This window comes from Lichenostomus cassidix, chromosome 1, assembly GCF_008360975.1.
Source record: "Lichenostomus cassidix isolate B80296 chromosome 1, HeHo_3.0, whole genome shotgun sequence".
NCBI classification, from domain to species: domain Eukaryota; kingdom Metazoa; phylum Chordata; class Aves; order Passeriformes; family Meliphagidae; genus Lichenostomus; species Lichenostomus cassidix.
Genome location: NC_139479.1, coordinates 55,372,443 through 55,388,968, shown reverse-complemented (window position 1 = coordinate 55,388,968; position 16,526 = coordinate 55,372,443). Strand labels below are relative to the sequence as shown.

General features: G+C 35.2%; 1 protein-coding gene across 2 annotated transcripts in view; it reads left to right on the top strand.

The window, feature by feature from the left end:
* The window catches only part of TDRD3 (tudor domain containing 3), a 93,377-nt gene extending 81,954 nt beyond the window's left edge, over window positions 1-11,423 (top strand). For both annotated transcript variants that reach the window (XM_085058756.1, XM_085058764.1), the window contains 2 exons: window positions 8,792-8,931; window positions 11,160-11,423. In XM_085058756.1, coding sequence (XP_084914882.1) covers window positions 8,792-8,911 — 120 coding nt within the window. In that variant the 3' untranslated portion in view covers window positions 8,912-8,931; window positions 11,160-11,423. The remainder of the gene's footprint in view (window positions 1-8,791; window positions 8,932-11,159) is intronic.
* The last annotated feature ends 5,103 nt before the right edge of the window (window positions 11,424-16,526 follow it).

The window sequence follows — 16,526 nt, the reverse complement described above, 5'->3', positions numbered from 1 at the left end:
CCCTGGGGAGTGCTCCCTTGTTACCCAAGTGCAGGACCCAGCACTTGGTCTTGTTGAACCTCTTACAATTGGCCTCAACCCATTGATTCAGCATCTCCAGATCCCTCTGCAGAACCTTCCTGCCCCCTAGCAGATCAGCACTCCCACCCAGTTTGTTGTCATCTGCAAACTGACTGGGGGTGCACTTGATCCCCTCATCCAGATCACTGATAAATATATCAAGCAGAATAGGTCCCAGTTTCCAAATGGGGAACACCATTTGTGACCAGCCACCAACTATTCTATCCTGTAGCCGTATAAAAAGTCCTGAATATTTTTAAGCATATTTTGCCCATCATCATCTTTTGAACCTATTGTAGAACTTGCAGGATGACATGGTGTATTTTTTTTTAAGTCATGTTTGTTAGCTAAAATAAAGGTGCAATTCAGCAAATTTTATTTTAAAATGTAAAGCATACAAGGTATAAGTAATGTAGAGGTCCTGATTTTCAAGTTAAGATACTCTCTTTTATGGGGCTGTTCTGTGTTGTCTCATGGACAGATTCTGTTTCAAGACTCATTTAGATTGCTGTGTCCTTGCACTACCTGTATGCAGTTTTGTTTTCATTTTTAATTAGGTTTTCGTTTATATATTTTTCATTAAAATTTTTCTGTATACTTATGGAAATAAATTTTGCCAGGTTTACTTTCTAATTTTTTTGTGTGCAGTCATTCACAAATAAGTTCACACTGGTGTTAGTTTACTGAATATACACCTCTGTGTGGGACTTGGGGGATTCATATGTCAAATTCTGTCATGGGTGAAGGTGTGCACACAACCTTCTTTTTCAACAAAAAAATGGTAAAACCAAAAAATTTGGTAAAATGTCACCAAAATTCCCTAATTCTCTGTTTAGATTTTAAGAGTGATTTTGTGTCCTAACAAGAAAGCATTAGATGATTTCTCATGGCATCACTTAGTGTTTTTTTTCTGAAATTTATGTTGGTAGGTTTTCTGTTTACATCCTAAAACAAGTTCAGCAATACAGGAAGTATTTCTGCACCACCCCCCCGCCCCAGCCTCCCCTTCTATGGACTTGTGTGGTTTGCCTCACAAGTGCACTTAGTGCAGAGAAACTGAGTGCTGATTTTTTCCCAAGTCTATGTAAGTATTGTTTTGCACTGTAGTTTAGGACTGTCTGTATTACCAGCCTGTTGAAAACACTTCCAGTTGGGGGCTTTCTTCTGATGAATTGAGAAAACCTGATGTGTCCATTGGTTTTGTGTTAATTTGTATAGAATATCTCACTTTAGTGTATCGACTTTTCTAAATTGAAAATAAACCTTTAAATATTTAAAGTTTGATATTGATACTGCTCAGTGAAGAAGCTTTTACTAGTGAAAGGGATATGGTCTGGATAGTATGTAATTTTAAGGAGTTTTTAAAATCCATTAGTTTTTCCTGTGTTGAGAATACAGTGACAAATTTGGAGGAAAATAAGTCTATTTCAAGCACAAACGTCACAGGAGGAGTTACATATTTATTTCAATATGTGCCAGAGGGGATGACTGCAAGTATGAATAAACTGTGCAATACCCTGAAGGGGAGTCAATAAGCTAGCAATATGTGTGTGGGATAATCATGCCCCAGGCTTACATTATCCTAGTTTTATGGAAATGTAATCGAAAAGTTGTCTATTTAAAAAACGAGTGAGTGCATTGTTTCCACAGTTGAAGCAATGAAGTACTGAGAAATCTCTGATTCCATGTTAACTATTGTGTTTTTAGTTGTCTTGAAGTGTGTAGTTCTTTTCCTTGCCCAGCCATTCATTTTCTTTTTCTTGATTTTTTTCTGAAAAATCTACAGATTTTCTGTCACTTGCTATCTAATGTTCATTGCTTCACTTGAAACTCAGAATGTGTATGGTTTTACCAGAATAATTTAAAAATTAGCTGCTTTTGAAGCTCATTTTTTATATTTTCAACACAGGAAAATTGAGATAATTCTAATTAAAATTAATAGTGTGAACTAATTTTTCTCAGGATTACCAAATAATTTTATTATAAATCTAGTACCTTTAATTGATGTGTATAAGGCATTGGTTGAAAAATTGCTGGTCCTGCAGAGTGCTTTATAGAATTTTACAAAAACTAGCAAGTGTAAAATTTTCTGAGGTTTGGTTAATGAAAGTCAACAAAAAATATTTATTATCATTAATTTGTTTCAGATGCTAAAGAAAAGACTGCTCATGAAAGAGTCATCTTGAAATTATTATTTGAAAAAGGGAAGAGCAATAGTTGTTAGAGATAGTTCCATGCCACTTAGTTTTACATACCATAGTTAGAAACATACTTGCTTGTGCCCATTTGTATTTGGTGGAGAAAAAGACGTATCCTCGTAAGGACAATTTCCTTTCTTCAAGTGTAAATAAGGGAAACAATGAGTATATGTTTTATTGTTTTTCTGTTTTGGGGTTTTTTTAATGCCATTACAGCAGTTTGTTGTCACGTGATGTCAGTAGCTATTGAAATCGACTGCTCCTGCATTAGGGAAATATTAACTGATTTTCTCTCTTGGATGAAAGGCTTTGTACAGAGCTTGAAAGTACAATGTAGGGCTTTATTTGTATAGTACAGCAAAATCTCATAGAATCTAAGAAACAGTGAAGGAGAAAGATGTCATTAATATAGTAGATTAAAACAGTATGTAAATGGGCAGGAGTTATTCTGGCTGCATGTAGCATAGCAACAAACAGTAATTGTGTAGCTGCAGTTCGAACTTGCAGGGTGCTTTTAGTAAATCATACAGTACCATACAACAAGTCAATTTCATCCCTTTAAGGACAATTAAATTTCCTAGTAGTTGCTGTAATACATTTGACATTTCCATTTCTGTCACCATGGTCTTACATAATTTATTTTACTGGAGTGAAGCTTGGGCTAAAAACTTCAGCAAAGCTATTGATGCTTTTGATACAAAAGTCAAATCAGAGTTATGTATAGAGGACTGTACATGCAGCATATATGAGTTTATACTCACATATCTGTACTAATTACCTAATTCTTGCAGAGTCCCATGTGCAGCAAGGTGTTTATTGGGTCATGAGTTTGCAGTAGGAGAAGAACTTGGATACTCTATTGATCCTTTACAATTGCTTAGCCTGCGTGTTCTTTCCAGACAGAAGATAAGGCATTAATATGGCTAAGAGTTTATACTAATGATCTGACATCAGTGAGGGGGTCAGCTGTATGCAGATCTAGCAGCATAACCTTGAACCCCACTTCCTCTTTTCATCACAATTTAGCTCAGGAATTTGAATGCCCATAGGCTCAGTTTAATATAGATGGGCTATGCACTGTGGAAAAAAAGTGAGCTTCTGCAGGCTTACAAAGATTACTCTGGGAGGAGATTACTCTGTGACAGGAACTGATATTTTAAGTAACAAGCCTAATTTGCAAAGAAAATTGATGAAGAGCAAATATGTTGAATTATTCTGTAATAGAAACTTCAAAAAAAGTCAGTACTTCGTTAAGACCCTTGAAAAATCTACATTAGTCATAATTTCTCTTTTACTTAAAATTTTTACTCCTCATTTCATAGTAATTTTTGAAATTATGGCCTAAAGCCACTCTAAAATTGTATAACAAACCTATTTTTTCCCCTGAAAATCCTGCTTCATTCTTAGTTATTATGGAGTTCGAAGAACCCATTTAAGTATTCAGATAAAGTAAAAGTCAAAGAGAATACTTCAGCAAATATTTTTTCCTTGCAAGTATAGGATATATAATATATTGCATATAAAATAATTAAAAATAATTACATTTAGCTATTTCTAGAGTACTTGTGAATGTATCAATATGGCCATAGTATGAGTTTTCTCTGCTTTCTTTTTTGATCCACGTGGAAAATCTTGCAGTCGGTTTTTTGTCGATCCAAGCACTGGTAAGTAGAAAATGCAAAAACCGAAACAAGTACTCAAGGAGCTCAACACTGGATGATTAGGCAAAAGAAGCAAATTCTGAGAAAGGAATTTAACCAGGAAAAAAGAGATCACTTGATGTGTTAACAGCAGGAGACAGCTGTTGCCTGCAGAGTGGGCAGTGCAAAGAGGCATTAAATCTGGATCAGGAAATGGAATTTGAAATGCACATGAAAGAAAAGGTTATTTTGCAAGGAAGCCAGCACTCTCTTCGTACTGAACCAGCAAGTTCCCCATGCATTCCGTGCGTGGGTGAAGTTAAAACTACAGCTTTACTGAAACAGTGGTTTGACACTACTGAAGTGGAAAATGTCTTCTGCCTTCTTTGCCTTCTGTCTCCTCTTTGTCCCACAGTCCCTGGCCCCATGCTGCTTCTTCATGCCTCCTTGCACTGGCTCGGGTGCTCATCCCTTAAAAGCCCACAGAGAGCTATAATTGAAAAGCCTCAGCAGAAGGGCCCAGTGAATGGAGCAGAATTTTCTGTCCGTAAGCAGTAATAGACAGAGGTAACTACTTTGTAAGTGGCAAAAGTGCAGGAGCTGCTCAGCTGTGACTTGCAACTGCTTCCTAAATATATGTGAGCACAGTATTCAGCAAAGCTTTTGTGTCAACGCATAACTTCCGTCCGGTTCTTTACTGAAATCCACCTATTCATTCTCAGAAGTTATGCAGTACATATTCACTTCAAAGGACTGTGTTTTCAAGAAAGTTTTTAAACGGTTCTTTTGAATGCAATGAAAGAAGTATTGATGTTGAAATTCAGAGACAAAGCTTTTGATGAAGTGTAAATTTACTCTGCTCTAATATTGTTCCTTTGAAGAGTAAATTGGTTGGTGAAGTATTTTAAACACTGGATTTATAACTATTCTGCAGCTATGAAATCCATTGAATTTTTTATGTAAAAGTAGGCTGGTAGTCACTTGCCTGGACTGAAGTTACTTGCTGATTCACTAAGCTTGGCTGGTCAGATATGGTGGTGGTACAAGCTCTTCAGGATATATGGGTCCAAAATAAAAGCACTGGGTGTGCATGTGTTCCCATTTTACCCTTGTTTAGTTCTCGCTTCTCTTATGAGGTGGAACAAAAGCATCAAAAGTAACAGCACATTTTTACAGCAAAACTTTGAATGGAAGATGAATTTTCAAATTACTTATCCCTCTCTGTTTGTCCTCTTTTTTAAAATACCTAAAGAGTGCTGGCATGCTCACCCTCTCTCTTCATTCTAACCCATTAGTGCAGAAATTTCTTTATGCATTTCATTGTTTGCATTGTGAACCTTTCCTTGCCTTTTCCTATGATCTGCCAGTTTTCCCTGTCTTTCACAGTTGTGCTTAATGCTATCATTTAATCTCAATGTTCATAGTCTGAGGTGGGCATTGTGTAAGTACTAACAAACTGAGTCCTCGATCCTGGAATTTTAGATAAATAATGACAAGTAAGCTGAAGTATGGAGATAATAAAATACATGAGTTTTGAAGCAGTGTATTAATATAAAACCTCTACTGGTAATAGAAGGAGAATGAAGATGCTCTAAGAGAGATTTGGAGCCACCTTTGCTTTATAAAATGTAATCTAGATTTTATATGGATAAGAAAAATTTAGAACAAGTCACAGGCGACTGATAAATTGAAAGCAAGCAATAAGAAAGATTGGAAAAGTAGAGTTGGTGGCAAGATATCTGACCTAACTGACTGTAGTTATAATGGCAGAAGTGTAGACAGATGAAGTTTTTTGGTTGAAAAATAGAAAAAACAAGGAAGTGGACATGAGACATATCTAGTTTTGCCTGCAAAGAGTCTGTACTGTTCCAGAAAATGCCAGTTTTGAGTGTAGGGTGAAGAGATTTTAAAGTAAATTGAGATAAAAGTCCATAAAATTGAATTGTTTCTTTAAGGTAGTAAGGAATTTCCTTAAAATAGGAATAGGGATAAATAGGCTGTGCCTGTTTTGCTTGAACAAGACAGACAGTGAAATCTTAACAATGTAGGGAGGGTGTCCAGAGGACAGACCAGACTCTTCTCGGTGGTTCCAACCAATAGAACAAGAGGCAATAGGAATAAACTTATGCACAAGAAGTTCCACTAAAATGTGAGGAAGAACTTCTTTACTGTGCAGGTGACCATGCACTGGAACAAATTGTCCAGAGAGGGTGTGGAGTCTCCCTAACGAGATATTCAAGAACTGTCTGGACACAATCCTGTGCCATGTGCTCTGGGATGACCCTGCCTGAGCACGAGATTTGTCCAGATGACCCCAAGTGGTTCCTTCCAACCTGACCCATTCTGTGATTCTGTAGAAATAAAATAGCAATAGAGGGTGAAAGATCAGCAGTAGTGAATTGAGGGTCAATGATTAAGAAATGGTGACAGAAAAGAAATTCAGTTACTTGTAAAGCAAGAAATTTTTAATAAAGATATGGCTTGGCAAATTGTTTTTCTGGAGAACACTAGATCCATTTAGGATCACAGAGGAATAGGTAAGACCCAAGAAATGACAATGTATCATGTGATGTGAAGATGGCAAAACTCAACAAGATGGTCAGTAAGTGTGTGTGGAGCCACTGTGCATAGAAGGGAATGAGGGAACACTTGAAAGGTGTTCTGTTACTCATTCATTATTACCATTTGCTGCCTTGCTCATTTCCACATTATTCAGAGCCTCAAGAAAGTGAATGTAATTTCACATTTCACTCTTGCCTGTTGCAGTAAAAATGCTTGATTTGGAATGAATGCATGTGAAGCTTTTCATTCTGTGTGAGGACAACTACATCAAAATAGAAGAGTGTAAGACAAATACTGTTTTTAATTTGAGTTTACAGTGTTCAAAGGATCAACATTATGTTTGAGATTTGATGAAGATTTGCTCCTGTAGAAATTTACTCTGGTGTTCTTACCCTCAGAAAGAGGTTGGCTTTTACAAGTGAGATGCGATACACTGAATTATTTCTGTAGTATTTTCAGCTACTCATGTTTCTTAGAGTATACAGAAAGAGCTAAAGGTATTTAGACCACTTCAGGCATTAAGCTTATCTTTTAATATTGGATGCTAGTGCAGCTTGCATTGTCAGTGATAGGAGATGCTCTCATATACTAAGTTGAGTGTTTGTACTAGGAAATGCAGTATTGGAAATGTGTGGACTTTTGTGTTAGACATCTAAAACTCTATTGATTTTTTTGGGGGGTAATCAGTGTCTCTGAACATCTTTATATGATGGGATTTATAGTGCTACAGGTGGTAAAAGAGGTACACTGAGAAAACTGAGTTTTATGCCAGAACTATGCATCTTGGCCTTTGGCTACAGTGAAACTAAGAGAAATAAATCAATTATGCTGTATTCAGTGCTGAAAATCTGTTTTCTTCCACAGTTGTTTCAGGCTCTCTGTAGTAATGCTTAATCTGGAAATATAGCTGTGACCACAGATGTGCCCTGTAAATAGGAGACCTTACCATGAGGAATGTGGTTGTTTGTATCTGTTGTTTTAAAAATGCATGTTTATTGATATTCAGGATAATGCAGAAAGAGAGGTTTCTTGAGTAAGATCTCACTTTTCCCAAAAGAAAGAAACTTAGGATGTAGGTTTTCCCTTCTGTTGCTTATAGTGAAATATTTTACTGCTGTGACTTGCTTACTCTGTTATGTGCATGCAGCACTCTGACAGTTCCTGAGTGTTGGAACTGTTGATGAACTTCCAATGAATCATTCAATGCTCTTGCTTTGTGTTGCTTTATATTCCTATGTTGTGAATAAAAGGGAGAGTTACATTTTCAGTACTTTTTTCCCAAAAGTGAATTTCTTCTGCCATGTTCCCACTGGACATGGTGTCTGCTACAATATAGTGTTAAGATATTAAAGAAATTAAATCAAAACTGTTTTTCTGAGAGAGCGTTTGACAATCAGACTCATTCTCAGGAACCTTTTTTTCATCCTACAATTTTTTCTTCTATTTCTCTTTGATATAAACTTTTAGACTCTTAAAATTTTTCTCTAACTTTAATGTGTACCACCTTCAAATATTCCACTAGATGAAGGATTTTCCATTTGATATTTCTTGACCAAAATATATACGTAATTATTTTAATCTTTGTAAGTAATTCTCCAGTATCTTAATTATTTTTGATTTTTTTTTCACCTCTGAATTCCACATACTTTGGGAATATCTTTCTGGTGTGAAAATGCCTAGGAGTGATTGAATATTGCAAATATGTTTACCTCTCCTCTCATTATTCAGAGCATATATTTATTATTGCTGCACGTAGCAAATACATCTCTAAATTGTTGTTCACTCTACTTGTAGGCTTTTTTCATTACTGCTGCATCACAGATTTTATCTACTGTTTCAGATGTGTGTTTTTAGCATGCATATATTCCAGATGCTGTTCCTTGTAATTCTATTTCCTAGTTCTTCTATTTCATTCCACACACATTTGTGAACTCCTGAGAGCTGATATTTCTCTTGATCTGGCAAGTTATTGAGGTTACCTTGCTTCTTGAGTTTGTTGCCTGTATGACTCTTGGAAAATAATTTTTCTTTAATACATATGATATTTTTCTTCCCTGCAAATATTTAATAACTTCTGCTGCTGCCTTGGGGATTGAGTTTTGAGATTCTCCAGCTTGATTCTGCTAGCTTTCCTAGATTTGAAAAGCCCACTCCTATACCTCATTTTATTAAGTGGTCATCAGCACAGAAGCAGCAGTTGCTACATGTACATGGATTCACCCTTACATGTATATGTCTGTATATGGTGTGTGTATGTATGTGTGCATATACCAACTCATGTGTAATGCATTTTCCTGCTCTTTCATTTAAAACAATGCTATTTACCTGCAGGAGGAGGAAGAAGAAACATATGAGCAAACTCTAGAATTCCGCAGAGGAGGTGATGGTCAGCCACGACGGTCCACACGACCCACTCAACAATTTTATCAACCCCCCCGAGCTAGAAACTGATTAATAAGGGAAAAAAAAAGGTAAATATAAGATACAGGTGCTTTATGTATTTGCTTTATGCATTGGTTTAGATTTCAAGAAAAACAAATCTGGATTGTTCTATACTTTTCTTTGGGATATTGGTGTATTTATGATAGAAGGTGGTATCTCTGTTTCTCTGAATTATGTGGCTTAGGAAGACTTAATATACCTGTGGGAAGAGGGAAAGCAATAAAAAAACTTCAGCAAAGAGCTTTTGACTTTTGCTTCATGTCAAGACTCGTGTAATCTCAGCAAACTTTTCCACCTGAGAGCAGCAGTGAGATTCTCTCATTCACATACATTGGATCAGCTTCTTCTCTGAAATAAGCGGCTGCAGTCCCTGCTGAACTGAGGGCTGTCTAGCTCTGTCCAAGGTCCCACATTCTACTTTTTATAAGCCATTTATGTGAATAAATATCTTTAAATGTAGGCAGAAAATCAAACACAGTCGTTTTCTAAATTGTTTTCAGCTTACCTGGACTTGTACAACAATGTAGCTTTAACGTCTTGACATGTAAAAGTTCAGGAATATTAAACGTCAATTCGTAGAAGTAGTATTCTAGATGGCTTTTGCCTCCTTTTCATTCTTTAGATCTTTTGAGAGCATGGCATATTGTTCTTATGGCAAGTTTTTGATAACCTGTTAAATGAAAACAAGATTTATGGGGGAAGTTTTAAGGGATTCAGTGAGACATAATTTTACCACAACTTTCTGCTGCAGGATGCTTTACCTCTTCAACAGATCATTTATTAATGACACCTTTACTTACTGGAAGGGAATACCTCTCTGTTATGTAAAGTAACTAAATGTCTTTTTCCTGAAGAGATGGAAAACCCTTGATGATTATTATGTGGTATTGTAAATTCTGTAGAATTTTAATATTGTACTTTGTAACATTTAAAATTCCAGGGCATCCTGTTCTCAAAGGCAACTTAGACAATACTAAAACTGAAGTTTGCTAGCCATATTTGTATTGATTATGATAGGGATGTATCAAAGATGAAGCATAAGTCCATACAGTCAACATACCACTTCACACCCAAAACCTTTTAGATCTACCTGTATAATCTTATATCACTTCACAAGGAGGATTTATTAGTGCAGTATTGCAGCAATGCAGAAATGAAGCTGTACTGCTTCCTGGATTAGTGTTCTGCACACTCGTTCAGGTGTTGAATTGGGGCATGCAGATCTGGAATTATGATTACCAAATAATTAGTTCAATATCTTCCTCTGCAAGCAGTTTTAAGTGTGAGGAGGTTCAAAATTTTAAAATTCTGAGTTGCTTTCTAAAAATGGAACTTGGATCCATGGAGCTGTTCAGAATGGGGACGAGAAGTCTCTAAAGGGACCTTATTGCAGTATTTCAGTAATTAAAAAGGGGACTTCTAAAAACAATGGAGAGGGACAAACAATTACTGCAGACTTGAAGGAAGTCTTGACCTGGTGATTTTTATGAAGACAGAGAGATAAAGCAGACATGTTAAGGTGAAATAACAGAAGTATGGAGCAGTCAGTACCTCACTGTGGTTGCAGTTGACCTAGAAATTATTCTTTATTAATATCCAGCAGTGTGAGATGGAGAACACTAACTCAGAATTTTATCAGAGGGAATTTTCTGTGGTTGTGAGTCAAATACTAGGTTTAACAGGTCTGTAAAATAACATGCTCCTCCTAGAGACTCAAGATATAAGAAAGATTCTAACAATAATAAAATACATCATGAGGTTACATTTTTTGTATAGAATGTCATAATAGTCTGAAATGAAAGAGGGGCAAGTAATCGGAAATGAGTCTTTTGAAGGGTCATAGCTTTTGGAGGAGATTGAAAGAACTTACGAGTGTGAACATCTAAGAGCTTGGTCCTTGTATGTTTTTTGGGTCTTTGCTCCATGACAGAACTAATCTACACCTTGTTACATTTGTTATAAAATCTGTATTGAAATTCTTAATAATGGAGAAATTGTGGTTTTGTAGTAGAGAAGTCTTTATCAGAAAGTGTTCTTTGTACTAGCCCCATCACATTTATTGCATTGAAGTGCAGCCTTCTGATTTATTCTTTTAAAGAATTGTGACTCCATAAGTACTGAAAATCAGATATCCACTCTTTTGGAGGAAGAAAATGAAGTGTCAGTGAAGCCCATGTTGCATAAAGAGCCTGGGGATGGGAGGTACTTATGGTTTCTTGAGTGCCAATATTTTTTGTCCTTATCTGTTGTATTTTAGTTTTTTCATTTAGAAACCTTCTCGGAGTCGGGGGAAATTCACTGGCAGCTCCCAACTTGCTGAACACTTCTTCTAGAAGAAATTCTGGGTTTTTCCAAGCAGCAGGATGGAACAAAGAAAGCTCATGTGAGCAGAAGGAATTTGGACCTGACACCACAAAAGACTTTTTTAAAGTTCTTAGTTAAATGAAGCTGAACACTTTTTACATATAAAAGAGGCAAATTGTCATTGCTGCCATCAATAAAACCACAGTGCACTATTCTATTCTTTGCCTTGTATTCTTTTTACTGAGCCTCCATTGTTAGTTAACGTAATAATGTATCATGATTTTTATTGATTTTGAACTGATTCTGCTTCTAATATTGCTTCTAGTAAAGTAAAATTAAAACTTATATTTTCTCAAAAGCTGACAGAATTGGTCATTTGATTTAGATTTTTGGCCAGCATTAGCAAAACATGTTAGAAAAATTTCAGCTAATTGTACAGTAAAATTCTGAATAGGTTTTGACTATGTTTTCTGTGTTTATTTTCCAAAGTTGCTAAAGGCCAAATTACAGATTTGCTTAGTACGTTTTCATGATCTGTGACCAGAGGGTCAAAGGGGAGAATAAAAGTAATCCATTTAATAGTCATTTTCTAAATAATTTCAGGTAAATATTTTCTTTATAGGAATATTTATATTAAAGAAATAGAAACATTTCTAAAAGGTACAGAAAAGTCATTTAAACAAAAAATACCAGAAGATGCACATTGGTATTTTAAACATAAATATGTGTACACATGCACATAGGTGCAAGCTGTTGGATAGTAGGTACTAACTTTCTTGTAGCTTTTATTGCTTCATATTACTAGAATTTTTTCAACTGTCATTAATGCTTGAAAGAATCTTTCATTCTAAGCTGTATCTTTGAATCTTATGTAATTATGATAAATAGTTGAAATTTCACTATTTCTTTAGCTGAGAAGCACTCAAAATCTAGGTAACATGTAAATCCCTTCTAAGCTTTATTCTGATGATTTAAGACTGAAATAGCACACGTGTTTTGAGGTAGTTTTGTAAACATAGAATTATTCCTGAGAAATGTATTGATGGTATAAGCTGTTCAGTTGATTCTGCTGAATTTCTCTCTGAGTGCTCATACAGAACTGTTTGAATAGCACATTGTTTATTTGGATGATAAGTTTTATATTGAGGATGTAATTGAATGTATCTGCAATACAGAATGTGGATTACTATCTGAATGCAGTCAAATCTTACAAATCACATAAATTTTTGCAGAATAGTAAGGAACTAAATGTTTTGCTGTCTTAATGGATCCTAAGCAGCTTCTTCATAATTACAATGAATCTTACTAATAATTCTAAAGAAATTTGAAGTATAAAACATGATCTGTACAATGTTGAAGCTCTTCACTATCAACTAATACACAACCAATCCTATGAAGCTTGTTAGATTTACGTTAGAAACCACTTTCAAAATAGTATGAATCATCCTGGTCAGTTCTGCTAAATTGTACCAGCAAATAAATAAACTGTAGATCTAATACATTGCATGTTGGATGCTTTACTTCCAGAATTATTGTTAAGACCTCTGACAGCTGCTATTCAGCTTCATGAAGAAATGCAGCCATAGCATTGTTTTAAAAAGCAGTTTTGTTTTTTCTTTGCAAATAGGATGTGCATTAAACAAGCCCTATAGTCCTGTGTACCAAAGCAATTTCTGAAATTAAAATAACTTTTATGTTCTTTTGAGCTTTCATTCTTTCTATGAACTAAATCACAAAATTCAGAAAATTAGTCTGATTTAGCAAACTTTAAAAAATAATGCCTACTTATGAAATGAAAAGACTTTACAAATACAAAGCAGCATTCCTCTGTAGTAGCTGTGCCATTCTGAGATTATTATACGTATGTGCAGCTGTAGGCAAATGAAACGTCCTTGAGAGTGTAGTTTTTCTTTGTAAAATAGTAAAGACTGTGTCCTGGTCTTTCCATTGGTGCTATGGATCTAGAAAGCCAGAGTAAGCAAACAACTCCAGAGTCTTCTTGGAAAGTCATGTAGTCTTTTTATATTTTATGATTATTTTCTGTTTTAGTTTCAACTGAAATAGCATATTTTGAAAGCTCTGCCTTTCAGGATCTGAAGAACTGTTGTTTGAGTAGTTAAAAACTTATTGCATCAACCTGTTTTGAAAAGCAAGAATTCATATATTCATGCTTATTGATTCCTGTATCTGGAAACAACATGACAATAAACGAGGTTGGTATATAAATTATACTCTTGATTTGCATAGTCCATCAAAACAAAAAATACAATAATTTGCCATTCATAGTAAATAGTAAAATAGTAAAATTTGCGTGCACAAGAGCGACATTAATTTATTTAGCGTTTGTGTTCAGAAGTTACCACGTGAAGTTACCATTAAAACTGATGTGAAAGTTAACTTCTAGTTTGTCAAAAGCAATCACAAAAGCAAGCTCCTGAATTTTGTGTGTCCACATATGTATAGTTAAAGGGAAAAAGCTGACAAGGAGCACTGGACCCTGGTCATGCACACTGTTTATTTACTAGCTTGATTTGTGGCTCTATTTTGGTGTGTTCTTGGCTAGTTGTTGCTAAGACAAACCTGTCACAGAGGAACTTTGCCCTTTGCAAGGTGGTCATGAGCCAGCCTGTGATTCTTGACCTGTGAATCAGTAGGTCCCTGGATCATGGCTTTCCTTTGCTAGGATAGATAGAGCTATGTAGATAGAGCATTTGAGAATTTCTGTGTTGAAATTAGGAGTGCAATTCTAATGAGATGTTTTTCTTGCCTTGGACTTATGTATAACATTTTTACCAAATGAAAAAAATAGAATTTCTTGTTTAAATTATTCTAAAAGTTATATGCCAAGTTGGTAATACTATCATTGACTAGGGCTTTTTTTTTTTTTTTTTCTCCTTTATATTCTTGAAAGATAAAATAATTTTGAAGCAAAAAGTGGAAATGTTGTGGTTTTTATCTTCCAGGTTTTCAGAATTTTGTATTAAAATCTGATTGAAATTGTCATGTTTTCATTTAAAATTCTTCCTTGGCCTAACATCTTCTGATAGATAGTCACATGTATATTTTAACACAGCTTTTCTTTTTGTCACTAGCAGGTACTTTCTTTTTAAATCTTTGGCAACAACTATACAAAGCATTTTGAGGATTACCTGTCAAGGCTGCTCTTCCAAGAAACACTGCTGGAATTTTCTCTGCAGAATCTCTTGGCTTGAGCCTTATGCAGTTGAAACTTGTTGGGAATATGGCTTTCCAAGGCAGTATTAACTACATGTATTTTCATTGGGATGCAAAATGTTGTTATCACAGGAAAGACAAATCTTATCCATAAGATGTACTTGGCATTAGATACATGAAGATTTAGCTTAAGGTGAATCTGAAGAGAGATTTTCAAGAGAACTCCCAAACAGCCAAATAGTTAATGAAGGTTGGTAGCTGAAATAATGTGGCAGTAGAGGGTGTACAGTCCATTTCTGGTTTTATGGTTGGAAGGAACTTGATACAGAGAAATCTCCAGCGTTTTTATGCAAATGCAGGATCATATCATTTGGAGTGATTCTCTACAGGTGCTTTCTGAAAGAACAATTCTAGTTCAACTGTCTTTTTATCACATGACTTGATCCAACTCTAGTAAAATACTGTAACTTTCTTAAGAGGTATGTAAGCCTGAAGAATGACCAACTGCACAATTCAGTTCAGTTTAGCTTTCTGCTTGCTGTACAACTGTTGGGGTATTTTCTTGGGGTCTTCTTCTTACTGGAATGTTTTTGAGCAACTTAGTGCAGGAGAGCAGCTAAACCATGGAAGGTACTCCAAACTTGTAGGCACAGACCTTCTCATAGCATGGTAGACACGTGAAAAGCTTTGCGGCGCTATCCTTAAAAACAATGGTAAAGACTTACAATGACTTTTATAATCTTATTATGTAAGTATGTATAATCTATAATATAATCTTATTTTCAGTATTTATTTCATATAGTTTGCTTATGTTGGCCTGTTCTGGCTTTAAATTGCAATTTCGTTCTGAGAATGATTCTAAATAATGTAAAGGGATAGAAATTATATCAATACCTAATCTTCCCACAAGATTGAGAGGCCATAAAAAGTCAGTTTCCATACAAGCACATGGGCTGTTTATGCACATAATTATATTCTGGAAATTATGGTGTTATGCGTGAAACCAGAATCTAGTATATATTGAAAATAGATCTTACATGTATTCAAATAAACAGGAACTGTGGGGAGGCAAATGATTACATGTATAATAGCAATAGAGAACTATAGATTGTCTAAAACAAATTTGGCAGCTGCTTCTAAGAAAAATGTTTGTAGTCATTTTCTAGTGCCTTGCAATTTTTCATGCAACTTGACTATTTCTATCCTAAAATGAGTGCACAGTTAAGTGTTGTGCAGAAGATATTAATTTAATTTTCAGACAGTTTAGTTTGTCATGGGATCATGAATGCTTTGCATTTATACCATGTGTTTCTAAACTGCAAAGGTTAAAGAAAATTTTAAAAAAATTATATTTGTTTTATAGTCAAAGTAATCTCAGGCATATTTTGTTAGTCATTAGATGAATGGCTATGCCTCTGCTAAAACAGCTGTCATCTAAATTACTGTTCACAGATTTAAGTCTCAATCTAACTGTATTTGTGCTGAATATTTTTCCGTAGCTGTTTAGCAAAGGAACTTGTTTACTGTAATAATAAAAGTGAAAAGCAGAATAAATAAGGAATGCTTATCATTTTGATATGCTGTCATGCATGGGAGACAGAAGCTTTATGAGTTTCTGCAATTTGCCAGGCTTTAGAGTAGCTAACTCCCCAAGACTCAGTCCCGTTCACAAGATAATTTGATATTTGGCCGATTAGTCTAAAAATACCATTTATTAGACACGGAAAATAACAAACATACAAACATAGAACAGATTGACATACATACACCCACAATGAATGCATAATTGCAACACTATAATAGCTAAAATGAAATTATCGGGTAAAAGCTTGCTTGAACTATAAAAATAGCTCAAAAAATGCAAGTTAAGAAATGCTTGCTTGAACTATAATGCAAGTTAAGAAAGGTACCTATAAATTAGTCGGAATAATACAATTTAGGAAACCAATGATCTTACCAAATCCAATTTTGGAGCTGGGATGCATTAGACTTCCTCACCCAGTCCCGCAAGAAGTAACCACAGGGCTGCGTCCAGACCCTGGGGAGAAACTTTCCCTCAGGCTCCAATGTCCATGTAGAAAAGCTTCTACCTTTCTGAGATTTCGTGGTGTTTTTATAGGAAAAAGAGTGTGGATTTGGGTCACTT